The 20,209-nt window shown below is 36.4% G+C and overlaps 1 protein-coding gene across 3 annotated transcripts; it reads left to right on the top strand.

Annotated features, from left to right (window-relative positions):
- The first annotated feature begins 6,668 nt into the window (after positions 1–6,668).
- On the top strand, positions 6,669–16,504 carry LOC110794418 (rab GTPase-activating protein 22). 3 transcript variants are annotated; one of them, XM_021999396.2, is made up of 12 exons: positions 6,671–6,936; positions 7,663–7,764; positions 8,113–8,208; positions 8,553–8,656; positions 9,155–9,357; positions 11,935–12,057; positions 12,461–12,549; positions 14,281–14,386; positions 15,064–15,161; positions 15,659–15,904; positions 15,998–16,081; positions 16,164–16,504. In XM_021999396.2, exons 2-12 carry the CDS (start codon positions 7,663–7,665, stop codon positions 16,185–16,187), a joined length of 1,275 nt encoding a protein of 424 aa, XP_021855088.1. In that variant the 5' UTR covers positions 6,671–6,936; the 3' UTR covers positions 16,188–16,504. The 3 variants fall into 3 exon arrangements, with proteins under 3 accessions (XP_021855090.1, XP_021855088.1, XP_021855089.1); XM_021999397.2 differs by having other exon boundaries at positions 6,672–6,936; positions 16,167–16,504; XM_021999398.2 differs by lacking the exons at positions 15,998–16,081; positions 16,164–16,504 and having other exon boundaries at positions 6,669–6,936; positions 15,639–15,777.
- Positions 16,505–20,209: the final 3,705 nt, after the last annotated feature.

The following is a 20,209-nucleotide window of genomic DNA, read 5'->3' as shown; positions in this document are numbered from 1 at the left end:
TAGTACGACAAATTTAAAGTCCAAATTAACAAACCAAGTCACTTAGCAAAACAAAACTAAATACAAGCTCTCTAATCCCGATCCCAATGATGCATCATCTTCAAACCTGTAGATGGGCAACGCTTATTGATCCTTAGAGACTGCTCACCAAAGATGGGTCATCACAGGATCAATAAGGCATAGCCATGATCAACACACACAAACAAAGCACGTAATCAGCAAAGATGAGTATTACATACTAAAAAAATAATAATCATAACATGATACTATTAAGCGAACAATCCTAACATGATACTAATGAACATAAATAAGGGCAGACCAAACATGTTAATTTGACGACCACACTTGACTAGACTAGGCTAGACTGGACTAGACTTTTATAATAACAATATTATTTTAATTGAGATAGTCAATGGACCGAGTTTTCCAGCTAGAAATTTCTTCACTAAGGAAGACGAGGTACGGGCGCGACTCTGTAAACCCCAATGACCTGCGATATCGAGGGACTTTTAAATAAAATAGAACACGGTGATCAATCCGGTCCGAGAAAAGGCCATGGGCTACCACCATGAACCCCAACTCCTGTTTGTCCGTCACTTCAGACGTGCACAGTCTAAAGCTATTGCTATTCAGTTTCACTTTACATGATTTACATATTAAAACTCTGTTATGACTCAACAATCACATAAGGCATACAATCAACAATTGTTCACAATTATTTTTATCTTGGAATTAAGTAAAGTGATCACAAAGGTATCAATCAAGACTAATTCCAATTAAATTCAACCTTTCCTTTAATACTGATCAACCCCTCTATATGGGTATAAGGTTTCAACTTACTAAACAAGGTCCACGACCCTCATAAAGTAGTGAAAAGCTAAAAGGGAACAACGACCAATCGATCTGAATCAATATATATAATAATCTAGTGTTCCCAACCAACATGTCTGTATCAATCATCCATACTAACATGCTATAATTCTCATAACGAAATATATATGCTTAACATGTCCATCCAACAATATTAAACATGCACTTTCAACATAACCAAGTTCATCAACAATTTCAACATAAACCAGTTCATCAACAATTTCAACATAGTTTCAACAAATCACACACATTCCAAGCACATAGGTATGTACGTACCTTGTGTAAACAAACTGATACGTCATTTTAACACTTTCAAAAGTCGCCTAAAGAGAATTCTCCGCCTAAAAACAACCAATAACATTCCCCAATCAATATCCAACAATTTACAGCAATACTAAAGTACTCTAAATACACCCTAAATATATTTTGAACCATCCCAAATAGGAAAAATTACATTTAATAATCCAACCTTTTGACGATTTTCCGTTAATAATCCAACCTTTCGATTAATATCTAATAATCCAACCTTTGCACCCCATTAACTTTTATTGCTCCTAACCGGTCATCAACCCACTATAGCAGGTAATATGGACACGTGTCATGCATACATTCGCTATAATTTATTAAAAAAATTAATTACTTTTTTCCTTCATTTTTTCTGACTTTTCTTTCTTTCTTCTTCCTTCCTCCTTCACTCATGCCTGTAATTTTTGTTATAGTGAGAGTCAGAGTTAGCCCTCCTCCCCACTCACTCTCTCTCTCTCTCTACACCACCACCATATAAAACCACCGCCTTCCTCTGCTCTTCCACAGTTCCACCACCTCCCTCCACTACCGCCACGCTCATCTCCTTTCTCCTTTCCTCCACCCCGTAACTCACCGTTCACTTTCTCCTCTCACTATCACTTACGCACCCCGCAATTCCTCGCCATTTGCCCTACATCATTGGCTGCTTCGTCCATAAACTAAATTCAGTGAAGCATCCATAAAAAGGAGATCGAGAGGAGGGAGAGAAAGAGGAGATTGAGGGGAGCACCCATCCTTACCACCGCGACTCCACTGTCGCCTAACCTATTGTTTCCCTCAAAACCTTTCCAATTCCACCATCTGAATCCATACGACCTTTACCCATAAACACAAAACTAATTAAAACACTCAGTAGCCAATAACCGTAACACAAACTCACGCACATTACCTATTTTCACTCTCCTATGGTCCACCGCAACACCAGTACACCACCTTGACTCCACCACCTTTGCACCACCCTATCAGCGTGCCTCCAACCACCCAATTAAACCCCGCCCCTTTTGGTCCAACCTATCTCATCTCGCGCAAGCCCATGCCATTTAATTTTCTACTCCTCCTTTGTTTCGTGCCTCACCAAGTACGGGTTTTGAAAGTTGAAACTCATTACCGATTTACTGTAGACATAAATTAAAATATCAACATTTACTTCCTTTTCATGGATTTTTAAAAAAATAAAAATAAAAATAAAATAAAAACGTGACCTTTTTAGCCGGTCTCCCGTCACTTAGGAGCAATAAAAGTTAATGGGGTGTAAAGGTTGGATTATTAGACATTAATCGAAAGGTTGGATTATTAACGGAAAATCGTCAAAAGGTTGGATTATTAAAAGTAATTTTTCCTCCCAAATATCAAAACTTAACTAAATAACCTCCAAGCATAATAACTATTAAACTAATGATCCAAAAACGTTCTAAACTCCAATAAAACATCCCTTTTACAATTTCCAGCAATATAAAATAATTTCAAACGTCCACAAAACATAATCAACGTTCTTAAAATCATAAAAATAATAGCTTTAATAATATATAATCATTCTATTATGATTTTAGAATATTAAAACCTTAAAAATCCATGCTTTAATAATTAAATTCCTTATTTCAATTCACTTACATAATCTGAAAATTAAATTTATTATTTAAACATAGTATATAATCTGAAAATATAATTTAATCATAATAACTTATAATTTACATTCAATAAACATGAATTAAATCACTAAACTAATTAAAACCCTAACTTATATATTAATCAACCAAAACTGAAAATAATTAATTAATAACATCAACACCAAATCTGCCAATTATAATTTAACTATAAAGATTAATAATTTAATTTCAAGAAACATAATTTCAAATTAATAAACTTAATTAAAATATTTAAATAACTTAGGGTTTAAGATATAACCAAAAGGAGAGGAGGAGTGCTGGCCGGCGGTGACTAGGGCACGGCGGGGACAGCGGCGGCTAGCGGAGGTGGCGCTGGTCGGGTCAGGTGCCGGCACGGGTGGTTGCTGGTGGTTGGGGCTGGCTTGCGCAAGGAGTAAACAAAGAGGAGGAAGAACGTTGCACGGCAGCGGCGGCTGAAGCACGGTGCAACAAGGCGGCGCAGACTGGGTAGACCCAGCAACAACAACCGAGTGGTGGTGGTGGTTGCGTGCACTGGTGGTGGCTGAGCAAAATAGAAACCGTGATTAAGGGAAGAAGAAAAACGAAAGGAAGTAAAACGAGAGGGAGGAGGAGGAATAAGGGGTTACCAGACGGAATAGGAGGCCGGCGGTGACTGGCGGTGGTAGGTGGCCGGCGCGGCTGGCGGCGTGAGTAGTAGCAGGAAGCCAAGAACGTGAAGCAGAGGAGGGTTGAGAGCATGGTTCACGTGAAAGTGAAGGACAAGGGGAGGGTTTGCTGGTTTTTTGATTTCACGTGAAGTAGGATTAGAAAAGGGAAGGTATAGGTTTTTATTTTGGGCTTTTTCCATGTGGGCTAGGATTAGGATTTGGGTTTTAGTGTTTGAGTCAAACCGAATAGGATTGTTTTTCCGAATTCAACGAGTTTTCCTAATTCAAATTCTTTTCAACATAAAATTCTAAAATTATTCTTGATTGCACAAACGTTAAAATATTTAGAATATATTTAAATAAAATTAAATATACATTAAATATATAAATATAAGAAGGTTCAAAAATCGTTAAATATTTAGAACGTACTTAAAATGAAATAAATATACGTTAACTATATATTTATTACTAAAATTCATAAATTCTATTTAAATATAAATAATATACGTTAAAATATATTAATAAAATTTATAAATTTACTGGGGATTACAAGGAATCAATTACAATACCAACAATCAACCACATCAAATCATCCCTTCATAATTATTCATGGATCCCCAAACCCTAGAAATTAGACTACTCACACATATTACCAATAAACAAAGCAAACATATTAATTGAAAACATAATTAAAACAAAGTAATAAATCAAAGTGAGAAAATAATACCTAAATGAAGAGCAATGGAAATTGAAAGCTTGAATTATTATAGAATTTGAAGCTAAGTGTTTTGAACTAATTTAGAGAGAAAACTAGACTAAGAGAAATAAACTAAGGGCCTAGTACTAGAATAATAAGATGTCTACTAAAAATAAAAGGGCTAGTATTTATAGTTTGCCCAAAATACAAGCCAAAAACCGGAAATAAAACTCGCGAAATACGCTGGAGGTTGGCGTCGCCCGATCGGGCGGCGCTTCGCCCGATCGGGCGAACTGCTCGATAGTCGGCCCGATCGGGCTGAATTCCGCCCGATCGGGCGGTTTGCGAAAGGCTCAGAAAACACTAAGTTTGGCCGCCCGATCTGGACCGGGGGATGTGCGCCCGATCGGGCGCGCATTGACAACTTCAGTTCCCTTTTAATTCGCCCGATCTTCTAATGTCGCCCTCGGCTCAAAGAGCGATTTGCAATCATCATCATCCTTCGCCCATATCACCGAGTCTAACTCCCGGGGCTCAACCGTAACCATATAAGGCTCCCGAAAGTCGACGATAATGGTCCTGAACTTCCTCGGGCTCATGTAGTGGCCTAAATCACCATGAAACGGGTCTAAAAAGACCAATTTCTCACCAATTAATCCTGAAACTCAAGGCACACTCAATAGCACAGATTAGTACTAAAAACGGCTCCTAAGAGCTCATTTGATGCATAAAAGTACTAAGGGACGGGGGTAAAACTCTATATAAAACACACATATCAATGTCCCTTACTTCTCCCTAACCCCAGGCCTCAAATTTGACTCTAAGACTGCTTATAACACCATTTAGAGAAAGAACTTTCCTGACCTGTTACCTAATGTTAAATGGAGTTGTATCTGGAAAGCTAGATGCCCACCTAGGATTCAATTCTTTCTTTGGCTGATTCTGTGGAAGAGACTCCCAACTGCCTCTCACTTAGCTAGCAGACATATCATCCCTAATTGTCATTGTAAATTCTGCCCTACTGCCCAAGAAGACATTGAACACATATTTTTAAACTGTCCTAGAGCTCAAGAGTTTTGAAATGAAGTTGAGTTCAACCCAAAAGTTAGCCATGTTAATTCTGATTTTGAAACCTGGATTTTGGAAAATTTAAAAGATAATGATACTGATTTAAATCTTATCGCACCCCTCCCCCAAACTACTTTTGCCTATTGCTTGTGGAAGATATAGATATGGATAAGAAGAAACCTGTGGACCTTCCAGAAAGAAAACAAAAGCATTACCCCTTGGTGTCAGCAAACACTCTGGCTTTCAAATGATTTTTCACACCTACACAGCACCCACAACCAACAGATTAAACCAATGCATATAGAAACCAACCCCCACTCTGAGTTTATTGTGAAATGTGATGCTACTTTTTGCACTTCCACTCTCTTTGCTTCCTATGCTATTGTCTGCAGGGACTCAAACTACATGTTTAGGGCTGGTATTGCTAGTACTTTTTCCACAACTTCAGCCAAAAATGCCGAAACACAAGCTATTCTCTTGGCAGTATCATGGGTCACAAACAAAAGATGGTAGAATGCTACAATATACTCAGATTGCAAAGCAGCAGTAGACGGATTAAATGATGACCAAGCTCCAGCTTCGAACCTTACTAACTTATATGGAAAATGCAGGGCATTGCAAAGAATCCACGGAAGCCTTTGTGTGAAATTCAGAAGAAGAGAACAACTTATGGAGGTGGATCACGTGGCAAAGAAGGCCAAGGCCCGGCTGAGTCTGTTGGATCAAGGCGTTGAGTTATCCCCCCCCATCATGTTTAGCTAATGATGTTTCTAGTGACAATGAAACTTATTTTTTGGAAGTATGCTTGCTTCGTAATTATGCCATAAGTGGCTGTATTTTTGCCTCCGTAAGGAGTGGGTCTATGTGAATAAAACTTTAGATAACCTTTTGATGCTTAGAAATTAATGAAGTAACTCTAAAAAAAAAAAAAACAAAACAAAAACTAGCCGTTGAGTATCAAAATGTGTAATTTAAAGTTATGAGTATTTGGTGAGTTATGTTTCAGAATAGGGGTATTTGGTGAAATAAGTATTAAAACAAGGGTATTTGGTGAATTATGAAATGAGGCTAACGGAGGACTAACGACGTGTCATACTCATTAGAAAGGGTGCGTTCTATTCACCTGATTTTCACTTATTTTTCCTGAACTTATCAAAACTTATTTTAGTTATAAATTATACTTGATCAACCCTTGTTTTTCCTAAACCGAACTTATCTGATCTTATTTTTCCTGAAATAAGTAAAAATAAGGTGAGTAGAACAGAGCCTAAGAATATCTTGGGTATTAATCATCTGTGACTCTGTGAGGGACAATTAGTGTATTTCTGAAAGTTGAAGGACATTTGGTGAAATATGTCAAAACCGGAGGGTTCATGATTAAACCGGAAAATAATGGTAGTCCATTTGAAATTTATTTTTGTTTTTCATGAAGGAAACCGTTAACAATATAAACCATCTCATTTCCATCTTCTTTCCTCCTCCCTCTCTATCCCTTTCCTTCCCACCTGATTCAATCCTCAATCATTCCATTTTTAGAAAGTCCGTGAACCTAACCAGCGCCCCTTCTCTCTCCTCGTTCTCATTACCAGATCAGAAAAACCCTAATTTTGTAAAAATCTTCAAAATTTATATACTGAAAGCCGAAGGTATTTGAAAAAGTTTCATCGAATCGAAATGAAGATCATGTCCTCTTAATCGCCATCCGAAAGCTTAATTAAAGGTGGCAATTTATTATTTTTCCCCTCTTTCTTTTCGATTAAAGCCTTAATAAATGATATGTTTTGAGGTAAGAGAAAAAGTTGTCGAAAATTTGTTCAGAATATGCTGATTTGATCTCATTTTTTGCTATTATTTGAAATAATCATCCGTTTTTTTTGAAGTTATTCAATCTGTTATGATGTTAGGTTTATGGTACGGATGACAAATGATTGAAATTAGAGTTAATGTTGTAAACAGTACGTAGGTATGTATGTATTATTGCTGTGAACAAAGGTTGTGTTTAGGATTAATGGTTAAGTTGGTTTCTTCAATCATTGATTAATTTCGGCTTTGAACTCAAACTGTTTCGGTTATTTGAATTGATTCTTTAAGCTATAGAGATGATTACATGTTGTTGGAGCAATGATAATCCTTGACTTTAGCTCCCAGAAGCTCCTAGGCGTCCACTGCCTTGTTTTTGAGATGGTACTTCATAGACATGTTCCACTAATAGTTGTTGCCAATTGTTTGCGGAACAATATTTCATTTTCTTGCATGTGTTCTATAATCTTGGATCCTTGGTTATTGAAAAATTGAATAAAAAGATGTGGCGTAAGGGTGATGCTTATAGCACTTTTGGTATTTGTTAGTTAAATACGAAAATTTTGTAATTATTAGTTTAATTTTGGTTTGCTTGAGTCTCTTATATAAGAAATTGAAGTTTGAGTGTTCATGGAAATTGACACAGATGATGTTTATGAGAAGATCTACTCAATCCGAGTTGGATGCATTTTATCCAGTTAGACCAGAGTGCCACGACAGTGTCCCGAAGTCCAGATTCAAGCTTAAGGTGAGAACACTACTTTTTCTTTCTGTTGAGTGTGGGGGGATTTTCATCTTTTGATGCCAATTTATGATGCCATTAATTTGTTCATAAAGTATTGTTCACCACCTTAAAGATTCTTTAGGCTAGATTTTCTGGCTCCTTATCGTCATGGAGTGGAATATCATCATGCATTCATCATCTTGTTTCATTATGCTCATAGTTTTGATTAACTTTTTCTGGAAAGGTTAAGGCTTTTAGTTTTCATGGTTTAACATTGATTAACTGTATTTGTAATTGTCTATGTCTTGTACTGTGTAAGACCGATGAGGTTTTTATCCTCTGGTAGTATGTTCTGATTATGCATTTCTTCAGACAGGAAAAACTCTTAGTGCAAGGAGGTGGCGCGCTTCATTCTCTGAAGAGGGTCAGCTGGACATTGCAAAAGTACTAAGAAGGATTCAACGTGGGGTAAATCTTTTATGTGTTCTTTTGCCTGCTTTGGTTCAGTTTACTTCTTTTATTAGTTAGCACCGGGGTTTTTCTTCCCCCCTTTCATATCTTTCTTTTGCTAATGGTATTTTGTATGGAAGCTTCTGCTATCCATTTTAGCTGTTGTCTTTCAGTTCATTGATGTTATTGGTGATTATGTGTAACTTGGAGACTGGTTTATTGGTGACTGAGTTGATCAATGTGCTATGTGAATTCTGCTGATGCTGTTCTTTCTCTTCTCATAATTTGTAGCAGATTAGTGGTCAATCTCTCATTTTGAAACTCAATGCTGTTTATTTTCTTTATACTTTTATTTGTGATAGGGTGTCCACCCCTCTATCCGAGGTGCTGTCTGGGAGTTTTTGCTGGGCTGTTACTCTCCAAATAGTACGTTTGATGACCGAAGTCTAATCAGGCAACGCCGCAGGTAGTGGTTACTTGCAATGTGGCTGTTTTTTTGGTTATCGACTTATATTGCATGCTGGTCATCCAATTTTCTTTTACTGTACCATAGTTGCATTGAATTACGGAATTACCAACTCCAGTTCTTAGTCCCTACTCCCTAATAATCATCACTCTCGCTGATGGCTTTAACATGGTAATCAATGATGTTTTAAACAAAATTTCGGCTTATGGGCCAAGTCATGGTCGATGACAACTTCTATATCTGCATTGTGTGCATGGGAATGATTGTTTTTTATCAGGGAGTCCTGTTTCTTAAATTCGTGTGGATAGTGGTTGTTTATCTTGTGGATATTCTCTTGGAATCTTGTTCTTAGTTGGCATATGGTTCATGTTGCTACAGTTGTATTTCTTGTCAGGAGTGCGTGCGTTTGTTTAATGTGATATTTGTATGTGGATCCTGATAATTGTGATAATATGTGCGTGCGTATAAGTTGACTGTTACTGCCTTATATGCAATTAGGGAGCAGTATGATGAATTGAAAGCAGAGTGCCAGAAGATGGTTCCTGTTATCGGTAGTGGGAAGTTTCTCACAACACCTATCGTAACTGATGATGGACAACCAATAGACGATGTCCCCGGACCACATGGTAGTCAACAAGGGAGCAGTGATCCTGCTTTTGAGAAGAAAGTGATACAATGGAAGCAGGTTTTGCCTCAAATTGGTATGCAATTGGTGCATATATCTGCATGTATTAACTTCATAAATTACAGACATCCGTAATCATGTTTGTTCTTACATTCATTTTGTTTAGCCATTGTTTTTATTAAAAGTATTGATATCGATGGAGTGGTGTGTGCCTCTAATGAACTTTTCTGTAGGGATGGGTAAAGGGATTAAAGGTGTGCAACCATACAGTAAAATTGCAAAGGACCTCTAATAGTAACTTTTAGGTTTATTCAGGTCGAGAGAACAGTTATCTGCTTGTGATGATGTTGAATAGTTGGTCTTGGGGTGTAACTTGAATAGTTACATCACTTACATGTAAGGACATGCTTGGATTGGGTGTAATGGATTATGAGGGTAATAAAAGTCAAACCGCCTTAATAAAAGGAAAATCAAGGTGAATTGAGGTGGTTGCAAGGAGGATGCGTATGGTGGTAATAATCACCCCTAGTGGGATGGTGGGTAACTATTCTCCCTATAATGAGGGTAATTGTTCCCCCTTTCCTTTTCTTTTCTTCTTACCAACACTAGTTTATTCTCTTTGCCACCACTTCATCCCCTCATCATCACCTTCGAATACCTTGTTATTTTTAGTTTTACTTTTATTACCCCCTTTAATGCATTACCCTCAATCCAAGCATGCCCTAAAGAGTATCATTCTACATTCGAAGATTGTTGATGGAATGTTTTTAAAGGAAAAGAAATCGGATGCCTCGCTATTAGCAATGTGGGAGACAACCAGAAAAATGATTTAATTGTTGCTTTCTAAACTCTTGTTGATGGTTTGAGCTTAATAGCAACAAGCTCTTATGTGATTTTTTCTAGTTTGCATGGGTAGGGTGTTAGAGAATAGCTTTGCAAAGTCAGTAGATAGTTAGAAAGAAATGGTTAACAATGTGGGCCAAATAGTTTAATATATTTGTGAAGCTGTGACGTGTTTGAACACTGTCTTAGAAGCACAATTCGCCCCAACTATGGTGCAATCAGAATGGCGTTGCTCACTTGCCCCCCAAGATTTCACACAGCTATCTCCCCTAATGTGCACTCAAATAAGGGAAATTAGGAACTCGTAATAAATCTCAGAACTAGAGAGTCTGTAAAGAAGAGAGGAAGAAGATGGTTATCTGTGCATCTTTCTGGACAACAAAAGTCTTCTTTTTAAACCCAAAAACAAAATGTAACTGAAGATTTTCTTTTATGACAGAAATCTGTCATATTAAAACCAAAGGAATAAAACATAAAAGCTCTCTGTTATTAAGGAGGAAAATCAGATTTGGGGGCGTAAAATAAGGGACTGTTACAAAAACAAAGTGGAATAGACTTGTAACTGAAGAGTTTCATAGATCTGAACTCTCAGTTACAAAATGGCCCTTTTAGCCTATACCACAGTCCATTTGCATTATATCCAACATAGGGAAGGTGAGAGGAATTTAAGGGAAGAAATTCTATTAGCCTTCTTTGCAGGAAGGAAATGAATCGATCCCAATCCCTTCATAACCCTCACTTGAACAATTTCTGTTATTCCACTGAGCTTTCTCCATTTTATTCTTCAAACTTATCAAAGCGAGCTGCTAATGTCAACATCATTTACTGTTGCTGAACAAACTGAAAATAAGCATGTGAACTGCTTAAACAAATTTATAATAGCTGACCAACTTCAGTCATTTTCTATTGACGAAGGTCGTTAGGAGACCTCCCTTGATGTTTGTTAAAATGTGTAGCAAAATATATTTTCTCCATTATTGATCCCTTTGGGTCAAGAAAACTTGGATGAAATACAAGGTGTTCTGAAAAGTATATAATCTATATGTTGCTAGTTTGACTTGGCTCTGATCTTGGGGTAGCTTCAATCTCCTAAGTCCTATTCTCTTAAGGAGGCTTTTATATCCATTTAATTGCTTTCCTTTTTCTTAGTGTCTTTAGATTTTCTTACATCAGTATTTATCAAATCTAAAAGAACTTCTTTTCCTTTCTTTTCTTACTTTACAGTTCTCGCCTAGTTGCCTGAGATAAAATGGAACCTGCAGCTATAAAAGCAGTATATTGGCTTTAGTGTTGCTGTAAAGTCTTCTCTATTTAGATCTCTCCAGCATTATACCATTACAAAACCAAAAAATCTTTGAGTCTACTAGTTTTCCTAGGATTAAAACCCGTCTTCAATATCAAATAACATGTAAGAAAATCCAAAAAAGGATCCTTCTTATTTGTTGCTGAAAACTACAACCAGTTGCAATGCCCTCCTCCAAGGAGAAATCCAACTTGGTTCTAGGGTTCTGAGGAGATTTGATGCTTGTCACAATCAACTGAAATTATCCAGAATAGGGATTAGTAATCCTCCATTGTTATACGAGAAATGAAGAAGTTACATATCATGAGAGGTAGTTCGTTGTTCATGAATTGCAAAATAAAGGTGTTTTACAGTAAAAAAAAATGTGAGTGTGAAGTCTGAACCTCCTTGATTGAGCTAAGCTTGTGTGGAAAGGTTCAAACTACTGTCCGACAGCTTGGTTGTCTTCAAGCCAGGATCATCTCTTCTCGGTACTGTTTTTAATTGTTACTGTAATTGTTGTTGTAGGTTTGGATGTAGTACGTACAGATCAGCCACTTATGTTTTATCAGACCGAAACTAACCAGGCAAAACTCTGGAATATTCTTTCTATATATGCTTGGGTGGACAGTGACATTAGTTACGTTCAAGGTATGTATTCTGATTTCCAATCTCTTTTCCTGATACCTCGAAGCCCTCGTTGCAATTGTTTCATATTTGATCACTCCCTCTAATTAGTGATGTTTTTTTTCTTCCCGTTTTGGGGTTTACGTGCATTGTGCCATTTATAACTTAGATCTTAGACGCACACATCACTCTCACAAAACTTCCCTGTAACACATGCTGAGCTCCATTTAAATTCCTCTCTTCACTGTCATAATTTATGGATATTTTTTTCCATTTCCATGTGGTACTTAATTTCCCTACTATCTTATTAGTCATTGATAAAGGACAACAGTCCTCCTGCCCCTGTGTTTAAAAAGTCAATAAAACTTGTTCAACTCGATGTATTATTGTATGAAATTTGCTACAAGTTACTTTGACTTGTTTGCAGGGATGAATGATATCTGTTCTCCAATGGTAATACTTCTTGAAAATGAAGCAGATGCCTACTGGTGCTTTGAGCGTGCAATGCGTAGATTGGTAAGGATGTAGTCTACCTTTCAGTAGTCCTTATTGTCAAATTGTACTCCACTTGCATGATTTAGTAAAACCCTGATCATTCATATCGTCACTGGGATGTTATAAATCCTTATCATTTGTCAAGGCATGGAGGAAGTAAAGTTATTAGTGTATTTGTACACGAATCAAGACACTGAAAAATAAGCTATAAAATAGTCTGGTGGACTTTGGTATAAGTTGGAGAGAAGTGTGGAATTGCAATTAGGCAAGCTATTGCATTGGTATCCGCATGCATATTTTGAAGCAAATGAATGAAGAAAAGACTTGGTGCCCTATCTGATCTGGTCTTCCTTTGTTATTTTTATTCAGAGTTTTTACAAGGATTATGAGTTAGTGACATTTATAAGGCTTGTCTTGGTTCCGTACTTTTTTTCCTTTCATAAACTCAGTCCCAAGTGCCTGAACTCTCAAAATCCTGTATCCAACAAATTATGTACCACTTGTGTACCAATCCTTTTTATTGGTTGATATTTATAGTTAGTCAACCACTTTTATTTTCATCTCTAAGATTACATTAATATAAACCAATAAGAGACAGTGGCACACAAGTGGTACATAAGATTCAGACTCTAGGGCCTCAGCTACACTCCTGGCAGTGCTATCTTAGGTTTTCTGGGCTTTATTCTGTATGTAATCCAAGTGCCTGTACTCTTGTTTAGGGTTCTTTTCATCATACAATAACTAAATTTTGTCAAGGATGAAAAATATAAAAATTAAATAAAACCTCCAGTTTCAGCAGTAAAGTTGGATTCATGTTGATTCTTTCTTTCTTTCTAAAATATTGTTTTCCACCGTGGAGTTCTCTCTTGTAACAACATGCCAAAATCCATTTTTTACGGAGTATCTCTGAAGTTCTTTACTTATTGTGGGAGAAAGGGAGCAAAAATAAAAAAATCCCCTTAACTTACATTCTGGGCTACAATACCGTAGATTAATCCGATTTTTGCAATACATCAGAGGGCTAGAAACCGAAACTTGGATTGCTAATAAATAAGTTATCCAATTACTCTATCTTATGAAATATGTTGGGATCATGTACGTCCTGATTCCTGAAATAGGATATGAGAGAGTTTTCCGGATTCCTGAAATAAACTTATCGACAAAAAAGTTCCAAATGTAGTACAAAGGAAGAAATTGAAAACCCTGATAGTTCCTGATTCTGTGCTACTCCCTCCGTCCCAAAATTATAGTCCTGTTTTCTAGATCGGGCGTCTCAAAATTATAGTCCAGTTTTTAATTTTGGCTATTAAGGTCCCCACTTTCTCATGTACTATATTAATTAAAAATGCATTGAGAACCCCACCCATGTACTATATTCCACTTTCCTATGTACTATATTCTCTTTCCCATGTACTATATTCCACTTTTTTCGTGCAACTCAATCATCATTTGTACTTCATTCTACTTTTCCATGTACTATATTCCGTTTTTCTTAAAACCCGTATTTTTGGTCAAACGAGACTATAAATATGGGACGGAGGGAGTATAAGTCCAGATTTTCTTCCTCAATTTTAAGCGGACTTCCATTCCTCTTTTTGCTCCGGTATGTATGTACTTGGAAAAGAGGATCGGAAGGAAGAACTTGAAAACCCTGATAAAATTTGCCTCTGGGCTAAAGCCAAGATTTTCTTCCTCAATTTTAAGCTGACTTCCATTCCTCTTTTGTTCCGGTTATGCATGTACTTGGAAAAGAGGGATAATTTCAAGACGACTTCAACTTCAATTGGAGTACAAGCTCGACTGAGTACACTTTCAACAATAATAAAAGTTGTTGATCCTAAACTTCACCAACACCTTGGTATGTAGACTCTATTTGCACAAGATGTCGGTTTTATGTTATGACTTTCAGTCTGTTTCAAATTTGCAGTTTACGATATCTGTTTGACTGAAATGAAATATTGTTGGACAGAGCTAGCTCAAGATGAGGCCCTTTGTCTTTACTTTTACCATTTTCATTTCCTCGTCCCTTTAAGTTATTTTTCCTTTGATTACATCAGTTCCAGTGGAACAGATCTAGTGGAGACGGTGTGGGGTAATCGTCACTTTATTACTATGCATTCTTAAACCAAATTTAACCAAGTTTCTTAGTATGTGAAAATTTCTGTAACTTATATTTTGGATCAGAGAGAGTAGCAGAGTACAGAAAGTGAACCTTCATTTCCCTTTTGAATCATGGAAACAGAAAGCTTGTGTTTATAGGAGACTTTTTGAAAATTACACGGTGGGACTTTCTAGTAGTTCACACTTCCAAGTTCTATTTAAGACATAAAGATTTTATGTAAATGATTCATTTTAGAATAGTGACAGGAATTTGGCTGTCACAATGAAGTTTTGGAATTGAGAAGAGATTTGCAATTTCTCATTCGGATTTCTGTTTGTGCATGAATATCAAAGCTATCTAAAATCCGAGTGTTAAATATGGTTTGTTTGATGTTATTGCTAGTAATTCTGATTTACTACTGCTACATTTGGCAGAAGAATTAGACGGAGGCGAGTATTTGTTTGCATTTCGTATGCTGATGGTGCTTTTCAGAAGAGAGTTCTCATTCATGGATTCTTTGTATCTTTGGGAGGTAAGACGATTTACCCTACTCAAATATCTGATAGTTGTCTTTAGTTGCCAACCAAAGTAATGGGCTTTGTCAGATAAATATGACCTTGTATAGAAACATTGAGGCACACCTAAGGAGCATGAGGCGCTCTCCTCTAATCATCTTCTCCTTCATTTTCTTTTCCTTTTTCTTACGTCCCCCCCCCCCCCCCTCTCACCGCTGCTTACCTGCCTTGTATAATAGTTTGAAGCAATAATAATAATAAGTTATAAGCATTTTTTAATTTTGAAAAAAATGCGCTTCATATGTGCACCTTGTGTTGTGCCTCCCATCCCGACAAGGCTACAAGTAAAAGTGTCTACCTTGGGCTGCTTTACTTTTAATTAAAACCAAGATGGATGCATTTCATGCTATATGGATAAGGTTTGTACACCTTGGTGCTTGCATGCCCCATCTTCGATGGCATTTTGTTTACAATGTTTTTTCACCATGATGAAGCTAATGAAGATTGGTTACAGCTGATGTTTGCCATGGAGTACAACCCAAACACTTTCTTGTTATATGAAACCAGTGCAGCAGCGGAAACCACTGCTAACATAAGTGAGAAACTGTTAAGGCAGTATGGGAAGTTTGAGAGGAACAATGTTAGAACTGGGTTCAAGGATTACCAGAGTGGATTAGCTGTGTTTCTTGCTGCAAGCATCCTTGAGAACAAACACAAGCAAATCTTGAAAGAAGCGAAGGGCCTCGATGATGTTGCCGAGGTCTCTCTCTGTCTAATCTTTCTGTCCCGTTTCTTTTTTTGCTCAACTTTTAGTGCTACAGTTGTGGTGTTCAGAATTTTGTTATATGTACAGATTATGGGGGACGTAACAGGGAATATTGATGCAAAAAAAGCATGTAAAGAGGCATTGATCATCCAGAAAAAGTTTTTAAAAAGGGTGAGCTTCATTTCTTGTCTAATTCTAATTCGATAATTTGACAATCGTATTCATCGGATAGTGTCGTTCCCTGCTTATTCAGCAGGCTCAGCAGCAATCATCATAAGATCTTACTGCACCTTCGCTTTGTCGGAACGCCAAGAAATTGATACTTTGTGAACCAGTTCGCCCTGTTGTAGAAAGTTTTCTATATTGTATTTGTATTAAACAGAAGTCCGAAGGAGAGAAACTGGAGAAAGAAATGGGGGTCTGATTGTATGTAACACCATTGCCCTACCCTTTTGTTTGTTTGGGGTAGAGACAGGCTGAATGTAAGCCTTATTTGTTATTCTTTTGTTGTGAAGTGTGTTGTAAGCTATAACAACCTCATTATTCTTTGTAATCTATGGAGGTTTGGATAAATGAAAAGAAAAATTTGACCCATCTCTTGGTTATGTTTTGATGTTTTTATGAGTGATGACATTTGTATTCTTAAAATTCTCATTTGGATTGCCTTAAATTCCTAAACGGACTAACATTCTAGAACAGGGGGAGTATTACAAATAGTTATATCGTACGCAGTTCTTACTTGTTAACCCACCATCACATGCTCATCAAATTTCCTTAGTTACCATGCAAATGATGAACGTAAAGATATTTCGAGAACGAAGGTAGTATTATGTTTTTGTTGAAGATGAAATTAATTCATTTATTAGTTAAGTTGTTCATGGCTATAGTCTACTTTGACATGTTTTAGTTATAATACAAATTGAATTGTTATAACAATTAAGTGGTTATAATTTCATATTATGTAGCTATTGATTCGTATGAAATAGTTAGCTTTAAGTGTTGAATAGTCAAAGACGAATATGAACTAGTTAAAACTGTAAATAGTTAAAGACAATTGTGAGTTGGTTAAAGTTGTGTTTGAAATAGTTATACATTAGCTAAATTCAGTTCCTAATGTGAAGTACGATCATGCTTAAATTACACTAGTATGTGCCTGTGCTATTGCACGGGTACCTATTAAAAGTATAAAATCTCTTAAACGATGTTAATCAAAATGTATTTATGTGACAATATCATAATGTATCTAAATATTGTTTATGTCTTAAGAAACACAAAAAATTCGAAATAAAAAGCTAAAAAATTTCCAAAATTAAGTTTTAAAACATTTGAAATAGCAAAGTCGGCTATGTGGATGCTTTTATTTTGTTGATATCCTCTCGTAAATAACGAAATTCCTCTTCCCATTTTCACTTTAACAATTGTAGCGACCCTTATTTCTCCATGTTCTGTTTGCGGATCACTTAAGATAAAAGTGAATGAATTCATAAGACGTTCACTTAAATATTTTTTCAAAATTTTGTCCCCGGAGTCCTGATTACAAATAAAATTAAATATAATGGTTAGAAGTGTCCAAATCTATATTATTTATCTCTACAAAATGTATACATACATGTGTTGCAAATTCATTAATACGTGACAACGAATGATTATCTCAACATCATTACTATAGTGTAACAAACATCGTAGTGGTGCTGTCACCAATTTTCATAGGAACTCTGAATCTGAAACACTATATAAGAAGTTGTTAATTTGTTACTCATGCATTTTTTTAGTAACCTATGTAATTAAGTACCTTGGCATAATGGTGTTGCGGGAGAACCGACATTTCAAACACTTATCAACTCTTGTAAAGTGTCGTGCACACGACTCATGCTAAAGTGGCACATCTGCGTCAATACTTAACACTGTAGCACGAATCTGGAACTATTTCACCTAAGTAAATAAAATAAAATCCGTAACACGTATGTTTTGGTAAACATAACATAATTTAGATTTATTCACGTTAAATGATTGCACACCCTGCTCTAAAAAAACCAAACAATAGAATACTCTAACAGATAGGTGATCATCGAAAATGAATGTCCTTACATTTAGGCATCACCGAATACTGGGTTAAATTGATTCTTTTGGCATTAAACAATATTTTCATATGGAAGATTCCATTAGCCCTTGACTGTGTCAAACTGATATGTTTTTTACATAACCATTAGTTGCGTATCTATATAATATTCAGATTTTTCACGAGATGCCCCTGAGGTTTGACTTTATTCACCAAATGCCCTCATAGTTTCAGGTATTCACCATATACCCCTGAAGTTTTAAAAACGTGCAAATATACCCTTAATGGCTATTTTCGGTCAACTCAGGTAAGTTTTCCGTTAACATTGACTAGAATTATTATTTTTACCTTTTTTTTTTTCTTCTAATATTTTCTTCATCTCTCTCCACAACTCTCTCTCTCCTTTTCTTATCCTTCAATTCCATGGATTCTCTCGCCGGCGCCTACCTAACCCCAGGCGATGCCGCCCTCACCCTCCTTCCTCCCCATCCACCCCAATCCATTTCTCCCTTTTGAACATCTCTATCTTGGCTCTTGGATTTCTCTCTCTTTCTCACTGCTACCCAGTAGCTCCATCGTCTTCCGAACATGGAGCCTCTAACACCGCCCCTCCATTTCTCCTGCTACCCCGCCATGGTCGGCCCCAAATTCTATTTACTTCAATAATTTTGAAGTAATTTTGAATCTGGGCCAAAAACGGGTTGTGCTAAACCGCTAAAGTGAGTCGTTACCACCAAAAGCTAAAATCCCAACGTAACTCCGCTGAAATTCTGGAACACTCCAAAACCTCTCTTCCACTCTCTGGACTAGTGCTGGTATCAACACAATAATGGTAGAAATAAAGAGCTACGCCGAATTCTTGAAATTTCACGGCCTACTATTAGTCAACACTGGCCTTCTAGAATCTCTTTATCCCCAACTCTTCCGCAAGCTCTCCTCTGAAACATTCGACGCCGGGAGTTCTTCCGGATTGAGTTGTGCCAAAATGTTCACCAGAGAAAGCTTGTTTGCACCTCTGATTTAAAAAAAAGTTAAAAATAATTTGGGGTTGGAGATAGAAAGCAAGAAGATTTTAATGTGATGATGATGATGGTGATCGAAGAACAAGAGAGAGAAAGTTAGGCTTCATTAGTTTAATTAATTTTTGGTTAATGTGCATGCACAAGGAAGAATCGAGGCCGAGGCTGGAGAATAAGCAAGAAGCGAAGACTTCGTCGTCGGAATTTTGCTGCTTTTGGTTTGGATTTTTCTGGGTAATCTTCATTTTTGTGTTTTCAGCTATTTTCATGGGGGATAAATTGGGGGGAAGTTGTGTTTATGCGGTAAAGACTGACTGAGACTGAAGGGGAAGGGGAAGGGGAAGGGTTTATGGTTTAACTCAAATTTGGGGGCTTCATTAGTTTAATTTATTTAATTAGGGGTTAATTTAAGGGTTACTAGAGAAAATGATTAATTAGGGGTTAGCGTTAACGACCGTTAGTCAGTAGGATATATATCGTGCACGTTTATAAAATCTCAAGGGTATATGGTGAATACCTGAAACTACGAGGATATTTGGTGAATAAAGTCAAATCTCAGGGGTATTTCATGAAAAATCCGTATAATATTTTAGACATGAATAAGTAATCAGAACATGAGGTCCAACACTAATTTTTAAGTATTATTTCTTACCAGCCATATACACACTGGCGGACCCATGTTAGGGTCAGTGCCACCCCCGAAAAAAAAAAAAAAAAAAACTGAAAATGAAGCAATTAAAACAATTATATTATCAATAATCTTCACGCTTAAAACACAAAAGCGGATCTTGTTGCAGTGGTTAGCTTAGTGAAATTAGAATAACATCGTGCAGGGGATCTGAGTTCGACTCTCTTCAAACCCAATTTTGTTTCTAATTTATTTTCTCATCTTATTTGTTTCCCTCTTTTTTTTAATAGTTTTTCTAATAAATTTATTATTTGTATTTTCAAGTTTTTTTTTTATCTTCTTAAGTTTCTACCCAAAAAGTATCTTTTTTTTTCATCTTCATATTTAGTTGGACTTCACTTAAAAAAAAAAATTCAATCTGACTAGAACAAAATAAAATCCATCAATTACTATTCTATAATAATATTATTCTCTAAAAAAAAGTCATTTTGATTTTTATTAGGAACCCTCTACCCTGCCATGCATGTAACCAGCTCGTTAGTTTTTCTAAAACTTTTAGTACGTGATATATCTATAAAAAAAATCTCATTCAA

This window comes from Spinacia oleracea, chromosome 6 (assembly GCF_020520425.1).
Source record: "Spinacia oleracea cultivar Varoflay chromosome 6, BTI_SOV_V1, whole genome shotgun sequence".
Lineage (NCBI taxonomy): Eukaryota > Viridiplantae > Streptophyta > Magnoliopsida > Caryophyllales > Amaranthaceae > Spinacia > Spinacia oleracea.
This window is presented reverse-complemented; position numbering and strand designations above follow the sequence as displayed.